This window comes from Pagrus pagrus, assembly GCF_965226575.1.
Source record: "Pagrus pagrus genome assembly, chromosome: 11".
Lineage (NCBI taxonomy): Eukaryota > Metazoa > Chordata > Actinopteri > Spariformes > Sparidae > Pagrus > Pagrus pagrus.
The window spans coordinates 10982451-11004666 of NC_140195.1; the positions used below are offsets into that span (position 1 = coordinate 10982451).

Consider the following 22216-nt stretch of genomic DNA (forward strand, 5'->3'; position numbering starts at 1 on the left):
TGCATGACTGAAGTCTTCCCCAAGGCTAGGCGAATATCTTGCTAAAGCTATTAGCGAGCGCGATGAAAAGGAATGGTAGAGAAAGTTCAGCCAAGACTTCCCAATACAAACGTGCTAGCTTGACAGCTGTGAGTACACATGGCCATGTTTATTTTTATGTTCATTATGATAATGTTAGATGTTTTCTTACAAGTAAATGAGACATGAGCCGGCCCATGTAATCTACGGCTGTAGAATTACGGCGACTACTCTACTCGCAAATTTTCCGCAGATTTTAAAAGAGTAGAGTTGCTGCTTGTAAAGCTCAGAACATTGTGACAAGTCATCACAATTGTATTTACTGCTGAGGAACTAGGTATAAAAATCTTTATTTCAACCTAATAATAATAATAATAATTTTAGGCTGTTTTAAAGTAATACTGGAATCAAACTAATTATAAATTGTTTGTACTTAGGACTTGTTTCACTCCAGTTGTTTCCTGTTAATGTGACTAATTAGTTTGAGCTAAACTAACAACTGCATTTTGTGTTTGCTTATTTTTGCAACATTCTGTTGAATTATGCAGATTTTAATTCTGGATCACGGCCGAAAACTGTATACAGAGCTATGTACTAGCACACATATCTTCCAGCTGGCCAGCAAGAGTTTTGCAGCAGTCAGTGTAGTTAGGCAGTGCATATTAATGTGTTTTAGGGGAGAGGGAAATCCTGTATTTATTCTCCTTTTAGCTCTGTTTTTGGTCTCCACCAACTACTGAGGGAAATAGCTGGCCCTTTAGCTGCTAAATGCTTCAGTATGTTATAACTAGCTAGTCGCTTACTTTGTCTGTATTCTGTTCAGTGCTGGGAATGTAATGTACAGTGGATTTATCTGATATTTTTTATAAAAACAGCCGCCTTCATCTGGAAACAATGCTGATGAGAACAGTGAGACCGATCCGAAACAGTATTCCCTACATGAAACGGCAAAATGGTCTGCAGATTATCTTGAAAAAGACATTGCTACTGAGCATTGCTACTACCACTAATTTGGTGGTGAGATTTAATTGTCAGCTTCTATTTCCAAGGTCAAGAATGAACTTTCAATATATCTACAGAAATGACAGAAATGTGGCACTACCACTCAAATACAGAATGTTAAAATGGTTTCTCTTTCCAATTAGTAGTTGAGGTAACGTTGCAGGTGCTCTTTTGGTCACTAGGGGAGCTATAAACCCTGAAACAGTAAAAAACTTGATGATATTCATGAGGCTGAGCAGCTTGCTTTCATGCTCATGTCCCAAATTGAACCCTTCACCCCCTCCTTTTGTACTGTTACCAGTCTGTACAAGAGCCTAGCTATCCAAACACACATGTTGCTTTATCCCATGTTCACTGTAGTGTGTGACAAGCTCACTGACACATGCACATGATCCTTTGCATTTAGTCCATATTCAGGAGACCAACCTGTGCCAAGCGCAACATGCCTGTGTGCGCAAACCGGGTTTGTCAGCAGAGCAGGGCGAGACAGATGTGAGCTGGGTCTGGACAAATGTATTCTTTTTCTTCAGAGGGAGGGAGGCTTAGTGGGGTTGACTGGAGGGAATGGTTGCCCCACATCCCACCAGTGCAGTGAGTGAAGGCAGAGGTGGAGCGAGACATGTTTGGGATAGAATGAGGGGGATGAGGAAAAGGATTGTCAGAAGCAGATGTGACCCCCCTCTCCTCCCCCTGCCTAAATAAGTCATGCTCCAGATCCTTTTATCTACACATGCTAACAGGTACTAGTGAGCTCCCCTGAGAGAGATGTAGAGAGAAAAAGATGGAGAAAAAAAAAACAGAGGAAGAGACACAGTGAGATTGAGAAAGAGCTGTGCCCATCATGGCTGCAAAAGGCTTAAATGGGCTTTTTTCTAGCCATGGTGTAATTCTGATCAAACCCCTCAGCTCTCATTTACTGTTTCTAACTCACATTCGCAGAGAAATAGAGAAAGTACAGGAAGGTGATGAAATTGATTTTAAAAAAAGGTTAACCAGGGATGTCTGTGTAGGTCTTCAAACTATTATGAAAGACGGAGGATAAGGAGCAGAAGCAAACTGGAGTCAGATATCAGAATTTATAACGACAGCTACACAGATACCAGAGATTTAAAGGGTGTGTTATTTTCCCTCTTTGACTTGCAACCCTGCTCTTAGAACAGATAAAACCTATAGGCCAATAACATAAGACACTGTCTGCCCTGAACAAAGACAGCAATGGAAATTTTACGCAAAATTAGCATAATTCACACTTGATCTGACTTAATCTCTCACCCAAAAAAAAAGCACAAACAAACTACATTCTCGCATGCATACTAGACACACACGCTTACGCACACTACCGCTATGTGAACAGGAGTCACTGAGTGTGAAATGGATGCGGCCCCCCAGCCCTGGTGCCATCAGCCTTAGCCAGCTGGCGGTGGTCCCAGCTCTTCCCCTCCACGCCACTGCCTCCCCAAAACCCTGCACGCTTTGATATCAGCCAGCCCCTGGCTACCCAGACATCTGGAAGTTATTATTCAACAGAGCACGCCACAAAGCGCCATTTCCATAATGAAACATCACATTTTGCTTCAGCGCCCTCCTTTCTGCTCCTGCTCTCGCTGCAAACATGATTGTTCCTACATGTAGCGTGTTTCTGACCTATGACCCCGTCTAGCCCTCCAATTGTTCGTCTGACTGTTCATGGCTCCTCAGGATCCTTATATTAGTTGACTCACTGGAAAATGAAGTACAATAACGTTTGACCTTTAACACACTGTTGTTTCATACTGAGGCTCATACCTACTAACCAGTGAATCATTTGAAGCAGCCTGAGCTACAAAAGTGTGAGAATAAAGGCAAACCTATCCAGAGCCAGAACAACTTACTCATCCTTACACCCACTCCCACTAATAGATCCTTTGTTGGCCAATGTCCCACTCCGCCTCTCTATTTGTCTCCATGATTCTATGACTGAGTTTGTGCCATCACTTCTTTGTTTTCTGGCCATGGAAAGAAAATCCAGCAGAAAGATATTTACTATCCAGTTTTCAATGGTTTAATGGCCTAGCTCTCAAAATCTATCTTTTGTCAAAAAAGTTCAACTACTTGGAGAAGTCAGACACCTTGAATCATTCAAACTAACCTTGCTGGCATCAGATACGTATTGTATTGATTTTATTTTCATCTTTTACTTACAATAGATTCAAAGTTCATGTTTTGTTATCAGTTATGATTAACTCAAGGCCCAAGTGAGTTCAAGGCCACCAAAAATGTTCTATGTGATCTCAAGATCTCTGTGAGTACATATTTGATCAATGCGTTTCACAGCCATTTCATTTGTCTGGCTAAGCACTGCAATAAAGTGATGGCCTATGAAGGTCCTAGGGTTTTGCAACTGTCTGGCTCAGTGTAACAAGGATGCAGCCATCCATCATCCTCAACTGAAATTAGTAGGAAAAGCAAATAACAGTTTTATTCACTCCAAAATTTGCATTTGCTGACATTAAATTCATTTTCTTCATTGATTCACAAACAAGTAACATTAGACGGCATCACCCAGATGCGTATATGACTGGAGTGAGGTAAAAAAAACTGCAGTTTTTAGGCAGCCTCTTGGTGTTTGTTATTTCTGATACAGATTTTTTTGCCAATTGGAGGCAGTGAAAGCAAGCTGTGAACACAACTCTGACATATTCTCTCCTTCTAAGTTCTTATGACGAACTTGTTACTCAACAGTCGCCTATTTACACATCCAGCACATAAGGAGCAACTTTGGAGTCATGTTTATGGTAATCTGGTGAATTTAAGTCCAATATTCACACTATTTTATGCTCTGCTTTGTACTCTACCAACTCCTGTGGGAAATATAAGGCTAAGGCTCTGCGAAATGTGCAGGTAGTGTGTTAAACAGCTGCTAAAAACAACAGTATGAGAGCAGTGAGACTGAATCAAAACATCATAAGTGTGAGCTGCAAAACCAAAACAATGAGCTAAAAGAAACTTGAAAGCTCTCTGGAGCTGAGGGGAACTACCAAGTCAGAGATAATTCTCTGTGGGAGTGGTAGAACGATACATTCATTCATCGGGAACTGTAACGATATCGACGTCACGATTTGGTGCATGCAGAGAATATGTCCGAGAAGATGAAGAAGACATTGTCAGTGACGAGCAAGTTCAAATGAGACAGCAAAGTTAGAGGACCCAAACGCTTCTTTCAAATCAGCTGTGTGGGAACATTTTGGAGAGGACGGTGTGTCGGCGTTGTTTGACAGTTGTATGTGAGTGGAGTCCAACATCTTATCCCTGGTGTTTTTAAGCAGCTTCTAGATGTTAAAGCAGACAGAACCAAAAACTTTATTAAAGCAATTGGCATTTACTAAACATTTTAAATTTGTGTCCACTGTTTACTGCTTAATGCAGCACTGTACCAACCATCTCAAGTGGAAGAGGTTGACACAAGGTGGAACAAACAAACTAAATTTCATTGATGTTTACTATCATATCTGGCTTTGTGGTTCTTTGGCTTTGGGGACTTGTGAGCTCAGGCTGCTCCGTCCTCGCCTGACCTCTGACAGCTTTTAAATAGGGGAGGAAGAGTCGAGAACCCCTGGGGTATCCAAGGCACAGGATGTTTTCCAATAACAGCTTATGGCTGAGGGGAATCGTACTCTCCCCCTGTGGCAGCGTGATTCTATCACTTTTAACCATGTGCTACTGTTACTTCTTCCTGCTCCAGTCTCGCTTGCTCTCTCTAAAACCCCAAGGAGTTTTGACCTGATTCTTGGCTGTTACCATCACCAAGCCACTGGAGAAAAATTGACAGGAAAAGAAACTCTGGTATGGTAATGGAAACTTTATGCATGATATTTGTGTTGTGCTCACGTGCAGTAAGGGTAGAACTCACCTCATTTTCATTTTGTTGAGGTGAAGGTGGGTCAATTAGTGCCAGTTGGACCACAGTCTCCCAGACATGTGCATGTGGACCTCTTGCTGTCAGTTTAAACTGGACTGGTTCCTCCAAGCTGGCGCCCTGTCCCTTGGCAAAGACGGACCCATCTGCCCGCACACTGAAGAAAGGGTCACTGCTCTGGAAATCCACCGCCTCATTCCCCATGCAGTCATCAAACTTCACTGCAGACAAGATAATTAGGAAGATTTTAATATAATATTCAAAAAGAGACAATTTAAGTGACAACTAATGGAGTGACTATAATGAAACAGGCACAAAGTACACAATGGCATGTATAAATAGATATTAAACTCTTATTCTCACTTGCAGACAGGCAAAAACACAGACACAGTGCACCTGAAATACACACACTTCAATATAGGAGGTAGATAGAGTGACCAGAGATTGCATCATTGTGCCTGGGTTGACTCTGGTGCATCTGACCATTAGTCTCCATTAGTTAAAGGTCAAACTATCACAAGGATAAGACTCTTGAGGGTTGTTATGTTTAGCTGCATGTGAAAGAAATGACCGAGTGATGGTGTGGTGGTGACTGTGGGGGAAAACATTGGCAACTGAAAGTGTTTGTAGGCGGACCAAGAAGAATGTGTAGTAATTAACTGCCAGAATAACAGAGAAGAAATCTGGTCATAAAATAAATAAAACCCTTATTAGCAAACAAAGTTGCAACTTCTTAAATAAATACAAAGTACAAAAGGGAAACTAAATTATATATTTAAATATTAATCGTCAGAAACTAATTCTCAGCCTTTTTCTCATGGTACATTCATATTCATAACTGCTCAAACTGTCCTGTTCTCCCAGGAAATATTGATTCCACTAGTGTTGTGGTATTTAATAGTAGTATGTTTGTGACAAATACTATGCTTTTAGCTTTTAATGTGAAGGCTGAAATCACTTTTTCTGGTCTTCTCACAGTTATCCCTGGCAGCTTTCAGCCATGACATCATCTGCCTTCTCCATGATTGCTGCACAGGTTGTCACTAAACAGTACTTAACGCACCACATCACTCTCTCGCTGTGACATCTATTTTAAGGGGAATGGCCTAGGCAAGGTTTGAATGGTTTCTTCCCTCAAAAGATGACAGGTCAATTTGTTCACCCATTTTCACCAAATAAGATGAGGTGAGATAAGTCATCTTAATCGCAAAGCACTTGCATTACAAACAACTTTGCAAATAACATTGCAGCTAAGTGTCAGTGTTTCTCGATCTAGAATTCCACAATCTTCTCACATGTTCTCACACATAATAACCTGAGTCCAATTTCTCTCTTCATTGGCTCAATCTTATTACATGACATTTTAGCTTTATTATTAGCACAACCCACCACATAACAAAGTTTTGGCATTTATACGGTCACACTTATCCAGTCATTGCTAATAACAACTCTACAGGGAGCTGTGTTCCTGCACTTAAAAGGTTTCTAAGTATCTGCATTGTATGTACAGTACAGAAAACAGCCAAGTCTATTTATGTCGGTCAAAATCACAAATCAACCTCAAAAGGTTTAACATTTTCTACAGCCTATAAAACCAAGTAATCATAGACTGCTGAGCCCTGTATTGTAAAATTGTGATGTAAAGGGACCCCCACCAGAGAGGAGGAGGAGAGGAAATTAAAAGGAGTCTGCTGCTGCTCAATGCACTAACAATACGCCTTTATATAAGCATGCACAATTAGGTGAAGCCAAGGCACCTGGTTACAACTGGTGGCAGATGTGTTTCTCTTTATCGTGCCATTGTTATTTGTGTGTGTGTTTTCAGCTTAACCTCTCAGCATAGCTAGGTGGCTAACTATATTTCAAGCTTCAGAGGCTGACTACAGCTAAGTTATGGACATGTGGAGTCAAGACCCTTTTAAACCTGGCACTGGGATGTATGTCGGATGCTCTCCAGGCAGGGATGTGAGAGTTGATCTGACTCCCTTCACCGGTAACAGGAGACAGTTCTCTTGGTTGGGTGAAACAGTTGGAGGTGGCCATCAAAGCAAAGGTGTGAAACAGTGGTGACTACAATGGTATGCTAATGGCAAACTTCTCAAAGAGGTAATCGCCCCACCACCACCCCACTGGACAACAGTGTCATCGTCTATTGTGATGACTGTGGACATCGTCATATGCCAGTTCAGCAGTCATGGCACAACCCCAGCCAATATACAGCAAACTTAGCTAGAAACATAAAAAAACGAAAAGCTAATTTACACAAGTTATGGTAGGAAGCATGTCGAGGTTCACTTACTCCAGAAACAACATGGTATGCAGAGAGATGTAAGAGGTCAAGACAGAAAAAAAAATCTGTAGAGTTTTCTGCTCTCTAGAGTAGTAATTAAATACAGTTTCTATCACATGGTACTGTACAGCACCAGGTCAGTATGGAGCTGCGAGGGCACTCTTGTGTTTCAACATTAACTCCGTTCATGAGAAGATGAGAAGATGAGTCACAGACAAGTGTAGTCGATACTAGCCTCCAATCTTCATCCCTTTACTCCTTCACGGCACTTCCCTCTAAGGGATTACAATGTCTAGACGGCATTTCGTAGGAAACCCTGACCTGAGGGCTGTAACTCACAGTTGTATCGCCTCATTCTCTCTTCCCACATCTCTGTAACAGCTGAAAAGGGCTCCCATTACAGAAAGTACACTGCAAGTAAATCCGGCTTTTGTTCTGTCTGGCCCTAAGTATGCCTGTGATCATGTCAGTGCCCTTCTAAGACCAGATGTCCAGACAGCCACTCAGTGATCAGTCAGAGGGGACAGCTCTCAAAAACACTGAGTGTAACAGGTGCAGCACAAGTGTCCTGGTCTAGACAGGAGGAGGTAAGACATGAGAGATGGATTACATCAACCCAAGAGGCAGGAAAGCCTCTGCTGTTCATCAAATTGTTTTTCTCTTTGTATAGCTGAACATTTCTACATTTCAAACAAACCCCCCAAAAAACTTGCTTACTGATTTCTGTTTGTCTCATTGTCTTTTCTTTTTGTCTAATCCTATCTCATTTCTTTTACCATTACTTCTGAAGATTCTCAAAGATTAGATTTGAAATGTGGGGGGGTGACAATAACAAACACACCAGTTGGCAAACATGTGTCTCTGTAAATAGAGTTTTGGAAGCCTGCCTGATTAAATTATAACAATGAGAAACTCAAAATTCAAACTCAAAGCATCCTTTATTGTATTTCTAAGTCCTTGTGCCTGTGAAACAGTCAAATACTGGAAAAAACAACACAAGCAGCAGGTGGTCTGTTGCCCCTTCTCTCGCTGTCCTCCAATTATTGTCTCTTTCTGAGCTAGGCACGCTGCCAGCAGTGCAGCAGTATTGCGGTCATGGCTAGTTGAGGCCTGCAGGCTGAGGCTCCACTCTGCGGAGAGGGGTAATTGAGGGAGGTGTCACCATCAGCCATATAAAAGAAAGCATGTATGTCTCAGTCTTACTGTAGAAAGGTTTATATTTTTTTAATTTTGGTATTACAAAACTGCTAAAAACCCTAACTCTACAATCAAGTAATTATGCCATTTTATTTCTTAATAATATACTTTTTCTTCTTATTTTCATTCTATAATACTCAGAGGCACTAAAGATGCAGGCCACAAAATGGCAGCTCGTCCTTACCAGAAAAACAGCTGTAAATACAACCCATATTTACGTTTATTGTTAGGCAGCCACATCTAGTGGCCATTGAAATGACAACAGGAGCAAAGGAGGAAATTCAGATGATGCGACAGACAAAGAGTGACAGAGCCCGCAGATGGAGGAGGTTGCGGGTGGTTTGATGGGTCCAACAAACAACAACAAACTGCAAAAACAAGAGTCAACGGTAAGTGTTTATTTTTAGCCCAAATCATGATCCTTTACTAAACCTAACCAAGTAATTCTGTATCAAAATCTAACCACACTGCAACTGTTTCACATGTTGATGATGAAGATGAATGTTCCACTTTAGGAACGGTCATAGATTGTTTTTTGAAAGTCACTGGCAATTGAGCTATTTAGTCGTTTAGGTATGAGGATGTGTTGGGAAATAGGTTTGCCTTAAGTCATGATCTCTGTAGTTCAGGACTTAACCCAACTACGCTTCTTGATATAGAAAACAGCTAAAAATAGTGCATAAAAACTTTATATCAAAAATCCATCTTTCAATGAAAATCTGTAAAAGATGATATCAGTGAGCCAATAAATAATGAGGCCCATAGTACTGTATATAAGGTATATAATCAATCTGTGTGTATGTAGGCATTTATTTTCTATGATTGCCTGTATGTCTCAAAAATGAGCTGAGCTAACTGAACCAATGGCCACACACAAATGGAGTGACAGGCTGTGCATAGAGTACCCTGAGGATCTTGTTCTTGCACCAATTAAAGAAAAAGACAGTGCCAATTTTACCCCTCCATCAACACATACATACACAAACACACACACACGCACACACACGCAAACATCCAATAGCTCCTCTTTCACTGAGTTGGGTCGATGCTGCTATAAGAGAGATTATAAAATCGCCAACAACAGAGCAATGAAGCCCAACGGCACAATGCTGCACATTAACAAGTCGTCTAAAGCAGTAGGCCCAGGTTGTGCATTGATCTGGCAAATAACACAGACACCCCAGTGTGCCAAGCAGCAAGCCCAGCACTTCTCGACTGTCTAGTGAATGTGAGCAGTCACACCCCTGCAATGTTACAAATACCACCATGCTATGTGTGTTGCCACACTGGGAGGGAATGTATTCCATGATTTCTTCATCACCATTCCTTGGAAGGTGGTCAAATGGTGCTTTGTGTGGTGCTTGGATGATATCATGTGCCAAGCCCCATCTTCACGTTTCTCTTTTTTTTTTATAATTAAAGTTCCCTTCCCCCTCCAACAAGACAAGGACAAGGAGGATAGCAACTCTGAAAAGCATTGTGACCTTCTTGGGCTGTTCTCTGGACAGCCTGAAAGGAAGTAGGTGACAAGTGTTGAAAGGGATGTGAGAAAGGGATACAGTCAGGGGAGAAAGAGGAGCTGAGAGCTGAGGAGTGACAGAAAGAAGGTGAGAGGAGAGGAGGGGAGAAAGGAAGGGCAGAACGAGAGGGAGATTGATGAGAGAATGGAGAGTATGTGGAGGTGGCAATCAGAGAGACAGTGAAATGAATGAAAGAACATTAAAGAAGAGAAAGAAGAGGCCTAAAAGCTCATAGGCAGGCCACAGTTGTTAAAGTGGAGATCTCCAGAGGCGGCAGAGTTTATGACTGCAGCCGTTTAAATTGTTCAAAGTATGGTGCAGTGAATGCATCAGATGTCACTCTGCCCTACAAAACAGTAAAGACACCACTCTTACCAGTCCTGCTGTCTGCTGCAATCAGGCCCATTGAGGACAAGAGAGGCAAAAGTAGAAAGATGAGGATGAAGACGAGGACGACGATGGTGATGATGATGATGATGATGAGGGAGGAATGGAAAGTGAAGTGGAGGCGGAGGCTGAGGAGGGCAGTGTATGGGGGCCTGGCATTGGGATCCTGGCTCAGTGAACTGGCTCTTTCTCACACGGCCACATTGGAATGGATGGGATGCTCAGATGGCTGTTTAAACAGGTTAATTGGGCTGGCCTCCCGAGAGATCAGGACAGATGGATGGATGGATAGAACTAGAGAGGAGGGAAAGAGAGAGCAAAAGAGCGACAAAGGGAGAGCGATGGCGCTCTGAGAGATGGAAACAGAGGGCGGGATAAAGCGATGGATGGTGAGAGACGAGTATGGCCGCTGATCAGAGGCACCATGGGGAGTGTGCAGCCTAATCAGAGTATAGCGGAGCTCTACTGTGGGCTGGGCCCTCAGTGACTGACTAAACAGAGCCAGGTCCCCTGTCCACCACTGATAGACTATGAAGAGAGAACAAACTTGTGATGGAAGGTTTTTTAAAGCAATGTTAGAAGTTCATCAGGGAGCATTTTCATTGAAGCCAATCATGGACACTGGCTCATCCCTCCATCCTTTCCAGAAACCTACAAAGTAGCAGTGATCAGCTCCGATAACAAAAAAAACCAAAAACATTGCACAAAGTGAGAGGGAACATGCACCAGACACGTTTATTGCAGAGACAATACAGCAAACCAAATATAAATTTTACAGCATCCTTTTTATTGAAGAAATGCGTGTTGTCAATATGGTTTAATACACAAAACTAAAAGCTTATCAGTCAAATATGCATCAAAGCAAAGCTGTTGTATTACTTTTTTCACACCTGCTTGCATTGGTTCAATTATCTGACTGTTTTATGTTTTTCCTTAATTTATGTCCACATGCACTTGGGAAATTCAAAGAATAAACTGCTGTCATGTCTGACAACTACAAAGGCACAACAAATTCAAAAAACACTTTTAATGAGGCTCGAGTTTGTAACTCTTTTAAGTTCCCACAGACAAAACTGTGAGTAGTAATGTTAATCACAGCTTCACATAGTTTGTTGTTTCACTGTTCTACTTCAGAGGTGAGTGGGACTGAAAGAGGCTCTGTTTGGTTGGGAGAGAAAAACAGAAGGGGAAAGGAAAGAGATTGTAGGCATAAGCTGAATGTGAATGTAAATTTAAAAAAAAAAGTGCTATCTCACTGAAAATAATGGAGACATCTTGTTTTGAATTTCGGTCATGTTTCCCAGTTTTCTGTTCCTCTAAACTTTCCCAGCCTTGCTTATACAGCAACAATGTACTACTGCAGCAGACCGTGTACCACGAAGTGAATGTAGAGTTGTGGGTGTCCTGGATATGGATGGCCTGTGGTGTCTTATGTAAAATTAAGCAGCTTTACTTTGTGTTTTGTTGGGTTGAAAGCGATACACTTTACTTCCCTGTGCTGTTTTCTCTGGGTGAAACCAAAATGCCAGCAAGAGATATTCAGCTGCAGATAGTGCCTGTCAACTTTTACCCCAAACACCTCTCTTGCTTTGCTGGAAAATCTGTTATTACTTTCGTTTCACATTAAATTTTAACCGAATGAATAAGAGAAGGCTCAAGGATGGTCTTGAGGCAAACACAAAGCCACTAGTCGCAGTATGCACGTGTACTGCTTTGTAAATCTGGGGGCACTCCTGTAAGTGTGGAGGCCAGAAACATCTGCGTTTATTTTGGCCTCTCCATCAGCAACAATTAAACACCAATTAAAAAGATGCTTTGCATGAACAATATGGTTCTGTCTATACATGTAGTTCAGCTGACTTGTTATTAACATGGATTAGGTAAACTATCTTTGAGTTACACTGCCAAGTCAAATTTCCTTCATTTAAAGTCACATGAAATGGTGTTGGACATATTTTAATTTGTATGGGATTAGTACTATCACTCGCTGGCCAGCTTTAAAATGTGCCATTTCAGGGCTGCTAGAAGGTGGTAGACAAAGTGGGTGTAGGATTCCCAAATCTTCCCTACAGTAGGAAGTGGGGATGTCAACGGTTTATTGTTAAATGGTTAACAACAATAATATTTTTTTACTGGATATGCATGCCACACTGTAGCTTACACGCTTACAAACACTTTGCTAAAAGTGCCGCCACCTTGGAGTCAAGGTAAAACTACAATTGTTTTCAAGTACAATTAATACGATATAAAGTGCATGCATGCACAAGAATGTATACACTCACAAATCAATAATGCAAAAGGACACATGCACATTCATACACACTTTCACGGAGACCAAACACAAAGACCACAAAGCAATCGTGTCTGACTAATCAGCATCTCTCTAATGACTGATTAGTATTCCTTTAAACATGCACAGAAGTGCTTGATTGGCCTTCATCAATTCTCAGCCATCTCTCCTAGCAAGAGGGAACTGAACCATTGCCTGAGCTCTTTTCAGGACTGCAAACAATCACAGTGTGTTACTGCCTCAATGTCTCAGGGTTTAGAAAAAAGAAAAGGCATTAACATATACAGTATGAATACACACTGCCTGCAGAAGCCTGTAACCACGACTCAAACCAGCATGAAAAATACAGGATAAACTGCCAACAACTGAAAGTGTTTTATGTGAACATAACCATCTCAATAGGTACCTGATTTCCTGTAGCTCTCACGGTGTAGCTACATCTCCAGCTAAACACATGCCCCCGTAATTAAAACCAAACACTTGCATTTGCTACACACATTTGCTTCACTCTGTGTTGTTTTTATGAAAAATTCATTTCCCACGTCTTCTCGTCTGTTTTGTGTGTTTGTGGTGAGATATGAAAAACGGATGACAGACAGAAAGAGGGTGAGACAGCAAGAAAAAAAGAGAATGAGAAAATGAGAGAAAATCACATCTTTTGGCAATTAGGGCTGGCTTTAGTGGTGATTAGGAGAAGAGGCAGCGAAAGAGAGAGAGGGATCAGGCAGAATAAAGCCTCTCCCAGGAAGAGAAAAGCCCCTTTGTAGAAAAAAAGAAGCGGAAATAGCAGCAGAATAAAAGTGAACACAAACTTCCTCAACTTTCTTTGCAGTAGTATGTTTTGCTGGACAGCAAGTTTCATTGTTCTGGAACACACACACACACACACACACCCCGATTATACACAGTTAACACAGTCAAAAGGTATTTACACAGCAAACCACAGCTCATATCCATACGCTCTTCTCATTCCCTCACAGCAGTCACTTGGCTTTTTACCCTGCCTTTCTGTGGTTGTAGGGGGAGAAATAAACAAACGAAAATGCTCTGGTGGTTTCGGTTCAGTGAGTTTTCCGGATCGATAGCCTACAAATTCAATGATGGCTTTGATACGCGCAGTATATGTTGCGTTCCGTGGAGCCTTGGCCCAGATTTTGTATCACCACAGTACTCACAAGTCTGCAATAACTAAAGCCTTGCAGCAAGACATCTGATACAGTCTGACCAAAAGGGCCAAAGACAGAAGAGTGCAATAGACTGAGGTCAGCATGTGCGTGTTTCGGTAACATGGGCTGGCGTCTGCTGGACTGCCCGTGGCTTCTGAGGATGAGAGACGATGGTGGTGGTGATGTTGATGTTGGAGTAAGACTGAGGAGGAGCGATAGCCCTCTTGTTTTTGAGAGTGTAGTTTACTCTGCTACTGTCAGCAGTTTACCAACTGTTTACCCGTCAGCCTTCACAGGATTTGGGCTTGCTTTCATGCATTCTAATTTATTTTTCGAACTATTCAAGAGCCACCAACATACAGGTGCCACTTGTTGAGGACAGCTATCTCAAGGTCAGCACATCTTCACTGTGACCTTTCCTCTACAGCTCATATATCTATCAAAGTCCTCTCCCTGTCACCATCCAAAACCGATCCAAGACACCAACCACTCCATCTCTTTTTACTCTCTGTCATACTGGAAAAACGAGAGGAAAAAGGCAGATACGCTAGTAGAAAAAAGTCAGCTTAGCACAGGCCGTAAATAACGAAGGCTTCAACTTTGCCTTTATTTCAGCGTTTGCCTGCCAGCACCAAATATGCTTGTTGTAAAGAAAAAGAAATCATTTTCATATTGTTTTCTCAAGCTTCCCCGAGGAGGCAAACAGCACAAAATTGCTTTCCCCAACTGCTGGAGGAAATAGAGGCTGTATTTCTCAAATCTAATCAACATCTCTCCATCAAAACTTTAAGAAAGGGTTCTGTTTTTCCAATTGTATGGGTCAGAGCATAAACCAGAGAAATCCCTCTAGCCTTTAAACCATGGAAAAACATACGTGTAATAACACAATCTGTATGGAGGATAAGGAACATGTTTTCTCAGTAGTAAGAGGTTATATGACCTCCTTTTTTTCCCTTGAAAGATAGCCATTGGACTGTGATCCCTAAATTCCAAGGGCTGCTGTAGGCCTATGATGGCTGAACCATGCAATTAGTGGGTCTGAAGTTTCACTGAGATAGGAACTGAGCTGAAAGTTCAACAAACGGCCAAATAAGTGACACAACTCCAAGAACGAGTGAAAACACTGAAAATATAGACCAGCAATTATCAGTTCTAACCCATGAAACTGTGAAACTATGAAATATGTTTTCACACATTCCACGAGTTCAAAATTGCATTACTTTGGATTGATTCCTCAGTTTTTCAGTTAGAACTAGATCAAACACTACTTTTTTTAAAAAAAAAGATGACCACTGAAACTTCAGAAGTCAATAGTTAAAAATGTATACAGCTTAAGAACTTGTGAAAAATTGTCCGTTTTTCAGTAAGAGGCCATCATTACAAATGTATCTGTAATGGCTGATAAACTCAAACTAGCCCAGTATCACAAGGAATTGTGTACATATTGGGTGATTTTGCAACTCAGGATTTATGTGCAATGCCAATAGTTTGGTGTCAGTGCTGGAACTACTGTTCCCCATATGTAGCCAAGCAGAAAACAAGACCAGGGAGGTGCATTGGTGTGAGTGTGTCTGACTTTCATGCAAGAGAAAGAGTCTGCATTTCTTTCCAGTGTAAGCCCACCGTAACATGGCCCATTAGTAAATAAGATCTGGATCTGAGGGTATGTGAGTTGTTTCATGGTCTTGACTGTTTGATGTGGTTTATACATCTATGAATATGTGTAATATATGCAACTGTATGTCTGTATGTGTGTAAATCTCTTAAATGGAAATGCCTATGGATTCAAAAATAACTTTCAGTGTAAACTGACAATAAAAGAAAACTGTTCACTGAAGTAATTAATGAGATGTAGGGTCATCATCTCATAAGATTATATACAATCAGACTTCTTTTCAAGACAGGTGGAGTTACCCCCTCTTGTCCATTAGAAAAAGAGCAGGTTTGTGCGTTGGCTTCACTTTTCAGACCCCGAAGCTCTGTCCACTATTTAAGCTGTTTATGGCCCTAGTTTTTAATTAACTATACTAACAATATTTCCCTAACCTTAATTCCTAATTCCTTTTGATCCCAGAACCTTATCATATTTTCAGACCCAATATCAACGTTCCAGGACAATTTCAGATAAAAGAATAAAGATTGATGGATAAAAAACAGAGATACAGTCATTCATATTCTCCCATGTCAAAACCTGGCATTTACACTACCCACTGTACAACTCGACTGCCAACAGTTCGGTCAGAGATTCAAGTTGGTTATGCAAATAGTGGCAAATGTAACCTCGATCCACTAGCCTCAATCATATATCAGGAGCAGACTGCAGAGCTGCAATACGCTCACTTTCTTTCTACTAACTCAAGTGACATCACCTGAGACAATTTATCAAATTTTAAGCAACTCTCTAGAGTCACAACAGGCGTTATGCAACTTTTCTATGTATTCTGTAATACAACCTGTAAAAAGACTTTGATGTGTGAAATCAGTGGAGTTCTCCTCAAGGGCTTGCCCTAACATCCTGGTCAGAATAAAGGTATGCCTCTACTCGTGGTAAGATATGTACTGTGATTCCATTTAACAGATCACAGAGAATATAGGGTTGTGTATGTGTGTGTATAAACCTGTGTGCTAGAGTATAGTGTCAGGGAAACATTAGTCACTGATGATTACTAACAGCATCTTCCTGAGGGCATCTGTGTCATTATGTGTATGAGTACATGATGTCTTCTTATTATAGCAGCACTGAACTTTTATGTGAGAAGTGACAGATGGGTCTTAAAGCTGTCAGCTAAATGTGTCTTAGAGTTTATAGAAAATAATATGTCTGGTATAGCCAAAAGAATGGCTTCAGTGTGTTTGTGTGCATGCACAGGCTGAAGTGTCCAAATATCTCTCCTGTGGGTGAACGTGTGAAATACAGGAACACTTTACTGCAACTGTTGATAAGGTGCACACTGATCTGACGAGCCAGTCAGGTAACACTTACACACTGGCAAACGCCTTTTAACTCTCTCTTAAGCACATGCGCACACAAGCATGCACATACACACAAACAGCATGGAGAGAGAATCACAGAAGCTGTGGGGCTGAAGGAAGCTGGCAGAAAAGGGCTCCCAGAGGTACAAACAATGACAGCAGTGTAACAGCCCACCCTCTACCCTACCTCCAAAAAACAAATCCTCCAATACACACAAACAAACACATATGCTTTGCAAACAAATGCACATATATCATTTGTCTGTCTGTCAGAAATGCAGCACAAACCTTCATTGCAGCTAATTGTTGTGCAATCTAGCAGGAGAAAGCCCTGGAGCTCTACTGGAGAGTCCATGTGGCATGTGTCTATGTATAGGCTTTTATGAGAGGTGGGCAAGTGTTTGTCTCAGTGTATCTGTCAAGGGATATACACACAAAAAAGCACATGTGCATCGGTGTGAGTTTAATGTGTGTGTGGGTGTGTGTGTGTGTGTGTGTGTGTGTGTGTGTGTGGTCTGCTTATGGTATGTTTTGTGTGTGGGAAATAAATTAGCAGTGCTAGCAGGTTGCTCTGACAAGTCCTGTTAATGAGAACATCCTCCAGAGCCTTTTGGGCCGGCGAGAGAAACCAGAGGCCGTGATCATCTGTTCAGCCTGGAAGATGGCATGGAGGGAGGGAGGCTGCAGAACGGTAAAAAGCCTGCACAATTAGACCACACCATCTGCAGGAGATGCGCTAATGTGTAGCTGGAACTATGGGCAGTGGAAAACAGAAGAGAAAGAAAAAGAAACTGTAGAGAAAGAAGACATGTTGATTCTCAGTCATCCAGAGATAAAGAAGACCCAGAGGAAATGGAAGTTTTACAAAAATGGATCAATGTAAACTAAACTGTAAGTTTAGTTCTTCTGTCTGGACATTTCCAAACTATTTACTATGCACGAAAAAGCGTATTGTACTTGGAAGTTTAAAAGCCTCTAGGCAAACATGATTTAGTGATGTACAGCATTGTAGCAAAGTCAAAAATTGCCAAAGGCAGGTTGTCCCCATAGGGTGTGTGACAGCTCCGTTTGACTGAGTGAAACAGAGTCAAACATGCTACGACAGAGCTGTAACATTGTATTAAAAGTCTGAAATGTGACAGGATACAATACTTTGAACATTTGTCTGTTAAATCTTCCAGTGATTTATGTACTGTGTATGTAAGTGTATTGCATGCATGGAGCTATACTGTATGTCTATCCATCTCTGTGGGTTTGTGCTGTAAAGTGTGCATGTGTGTGCGCGTGTGTGTGATTGAACATGTGTGCATACAGTATGTGCACAAACATACGTAGTTCTGATAAGTTGCCAATTTGGCTCCAGTTGACTCACCTGCACCTGGCTTAGTGAGGCAAAGCCAACTGGCTCCCCATGAGTTTGGAAAATCACAAACCAAGTAGAAGGGGTTTAGAAATGCATGAGGCGCTTCGCTGTGTAGCATTACCATGATTCATCTTCACAAAACGGCAAAAGCTTGTGATAATCGCTTTAGCTAATCCTTGCACGCTTCGGGCAAACAAGCATGGAGAGAGTGAAGGGGTGGTTCTTTAACCCTGGGGGGAGGACTGAACTGGGTGATGGAGTGGGTGAAACATGGTCAGGGTTGGAGGAGTGTGGTTTTATTGTACTTGCATGTTTGTGTGTGTATGCAACCTATAGTACATCCAATCTATGTTAAATTCAATACATAGAAATTGTCTATTGGAAGAGAGTTCTATTAGGCTGCATTACAGTAAAGTAATGTAATTTTGAACTCACCAGATTAATCTGTTTTACTTCCACTTTTGGTCATTATATCCACAATACTAATGGTTATTTATCAAAAATCTCATTGTATGAATATTTTGCACCAACAGCGCCAGTAGTCTTCTCTACAACATTATCCTACTAACGATATTTTGGTATTTGGTCAAAATTATTATGATGTATATATTGTATATCGCGATACAGCCTGAAAATACTGCAGTTCTGTTTAAAGGCAGAATCACTCAGCCCTCGTTTGGAGCAACCAGTTACTATGTGTTTAAATTGCTTATTGTGTGCTTCTATGTGTTCATGTTAAGGCAAAAAGCAAACCTACTGTATATGTGCTTGTGTTTGCAGCGCTTCATTTTCTTGGCTCAATCTGTGAACGCTGGCATCTCTGTCGAGGCATATCAATCATTACCTATCAGTCCTTTGACACAAACGTTGCCTCCCATTTTCAGCTCTGCCTGGTTGTAAAGCCTCACCTGTGCTGCTTCTATTCCTAGACTTGGGATGCCTCCAGTAGCGTGAATGCACAAAGGTTTACACCCATTCTGACACTTTCCTGGGATATGGCCTGTAGACACGGCCACAGGATCACCTCATTAGCATCACAAGGTGATCTGCTCCCTGACAACTGAGACTTCACTGCACTGCTCTCAAAAAATAATGAGCAAATATAACCTCTAATGGCTAAATATAGGTAACAATGGTCTCAAGAGACTTCTTGCAGAAACCATACACTGCGAGAGGTGTCTCGGGCCTTTCGAAGTTTCGTTGCAGTGTGGGCGTGAGGACTACACAAAGTAAACAAAAGACTTTAAGAAGAGGAAGTGATAGTTGAACAGTGTTTGATGAGAGCTCTTAGCCTGTAGCTATAGCGCATTAGGCACAGATGAGCCACAGCCAGCTCCCACACTGTTAATGTGGAACACATTACAACAGCACAATGAGTTATGATTGCCATTAAACAGCAAATGATTCAAACTTCACTGCTGGATTTAAAGGGCTGCGACTGCTGTGCCCCGTCCTTTCTCATTCCTGCCCACGCTTACTTCTGTGAAACTCCGGTGACAATCACTCCACTAGATTCGCTTCGCTGAGTGTGTCCACTCACATTTGGCAGGAGTTTCCGCTTTGTGAACACGTACAGACTACAGTATGTTCTGTTTTGATGTTTCTGTCTATGAACCTACCTGCGTCACTCTGCATGGATGCAACCTTGAGCTGTGAAGTGAATGACTGCATTGATAGTGTGCAACACAACAAAAATGTCTAACGCATCATATTAGTTTGAAAAACTATTGCACCTCACTGACTCCAAAACTCTCTCTTTTGACTTAGCTACTAGGTGAGCTTAACCTCCTTTCTCTCACGCAACATCCCAATTCTTTTTCACCCTCTGCTTCTCTCAGTGCTAGCGGGAGTCCTAATAATGGCATCATGCATTTTGGTAAACCATGAGGGAGCAGTGGATGGGGACCAGAGGGGAGGGAGAAGGGGAAGAAGTGGGGACGAGTAGAATCACAGACGAAGAGACCTCTCTTCCCATTGCTCTCTCTTTCTCACCCACATGATCTATCTCTCCCTCTGGGGCCAGGAGGGCTAGCTGTGAAATGAATGAAAGGCAGAGCGTGGGCAGGCGCTAACGCTAAGATAATGACGCCGTTTTGTCAGCCCTGGCCTTAAGCTCTGTCTCTTGGCACATGAAAGAGGAGGGAGGTGGCAGGACAGTATGACTGAAGAGAGGCTATGCCGTTGTAAGCTAACAGTACTGAACGTGCGTTTTTCAAGTCTGCAGGCGGCTGCTGTAGACAGGACAAAAGAGCATTTGATACCCTCCTTTGATTACAACAAACACAACTAACAGGCTAAGAGAGCTTTCACACTGTGTCAAGTGTGTCAGCGGTCAGAAACCTCAACCGCTTCTCTCCATCTACACTGCAGTTAGAGGAAGCTGCGAGCAATTACGGCAAAGAAAAAAGTTTCCCTCCAAGAACATGTAATAAGTGTTTGAAGCAGGAGTCTGTTTTAATATGTGTACCCCAGCGAGCTGGCCTTGACCGCCGTGGAGGAAAAAAAGAGAAGAAAACCTGCATTTTGTTATTAGGCTGCGAGTTGAACTGTGAAAAGTTAATCAAATGAAACCATCAAAACAGCGATTGGTACTAATTATCAGTGCTGTTTAACATGAGACAAACAAACAAACAAACAAACACACTGCAAATACTAAATGTGTTCTCCATGGGTTAGATTGAGCCTAATTTATTTTAAGCTCTGCTGGAATGTGATTTGTGGCTGTGAACGCCCGTGCTGTGCATCAGATACCCGGCAGATGCTTAGTTACGACTAAACCAGTAAAGACAACACTTAATGGTAGAGTCACGCAACCGGGAGGAGGGGATGGGGCAGAAAAATGACAAGCTGGAAGAAAAATCATGAAGTGCAGGGCTTTGAACACAGATAATAAGATCTGTGACAACAGAGCACAATAACAGTATCAGCGGGTATGGAAATGCCTTCATTCTGCGAGACAACAGCACAATGCACCTGCCTGAACGATTCTATATCATACTCAGTGACCGAGTCATATTTCCCATCATGTGAGCTGCTAATATAAATAACGATGCCAAGATTAGGAAGACAAAAGTTTATCATTCAATAAATCACTGAGTTTTTGGCAAGTCTCTCCCTGAGTCATTGAGTCTATCTGTCACAGGCGATCACTGACTGAACAACAGCACAGTAAGAGACAAAAGCCCCGTCAGTGCCTCATTAGGCTGCTCATTAGGAAGCTGGCTGTATATTCAAACATCCTCCACGGCTGACCATTTGAGTCAAGGCTAAGTCATCTCTCTTGCTCTCGGTTGCGCAGCTGAGGGCTCGAGGTCAGTAGGATCCGTCATTATTAGTTCCGTTACATTTTCTCTGACTGGTTTGGATCTAACGACCCGATCCTGGGGTCAGACAGCCTCAGGCTCTGTCTGCGTGCCTAAGCTCAGCTAAGATTCAACTTTGAATAGTCTAAATGGTGTAAATCACTTCTTTTCATTTTGTTATATGTGACCCTTAGCTGCAGGCCCCTGACACTATAATTGGAACTGAACAATGCACTTTGACCATTCGAATGACAGCGCTTGTTTTTGTGTTAATGATGCTGTGCAGGACTTGCTCCATTTATTGAGGTGAACTACAGTATAAACAAGACAACTGTCAATCACATGTGCATCAGGGCCGACAGTATGAGACAGTGTTAATGTCTGTCGCGTTGGGTCCCAGATGCTGCGCACTCCAGTATTGGCTGCAGTCACAGGAGGACATGTGGAGGAGGTGGCACTGTGTGCTTCTGCCAGAACAAGCTTTCTGCCCCAGCGTTTGGCACCTTCCTGCCTGGCAGCGAAGCTTCAGAGTCTGCTGAGAAGCTTCCCTCTACATCTCGCCCTAAATATTCCATATTCCCCTGAAGAATACTGGACACATAACCCTCCAACCATAACTTCTTTGTAGCTATAGCTGAGCTGAACTGAGTGGCAATTTGTGTCTTTGTGTGTGCAAAGACTCTACAGGGTTCTCTACAGGACGGATGAGGGCAATTCTTCCAAATTATTGAAGGTGAACACCTCCTATTGAACTTCCTGTAGGTGTTTAATTGCGCTCTGCTACCTGTGAAGGCCATAGCATATGATTCACAT

The 22216-nt window shown here is 42.0% G+C and overlaps 1 protein-coding gene across 2 annotated transcripts in view; it reads right to left on the reverse strand.

Annotated features, from left to right (window-relative positions):
- Positions 1-22216, reverse strand: part of LOC311264785 (cadherin-4-like) — a 245464-nt gene that overhangs the window by 67109 nt on the left and 156139 nt on the right. For both annotated transcript variants that reach the window (XM_084365887.1, XM_084365886.1), the window contains one exon: positions 4910-5136. In XM_084365887.1, coding sequence (XP_084222013.1) covers positions 4910-5136 — 227 coding nt within the window. The remainder of the gene's footprint in view (positions 1-4909; positions 5137-22216) is intronic.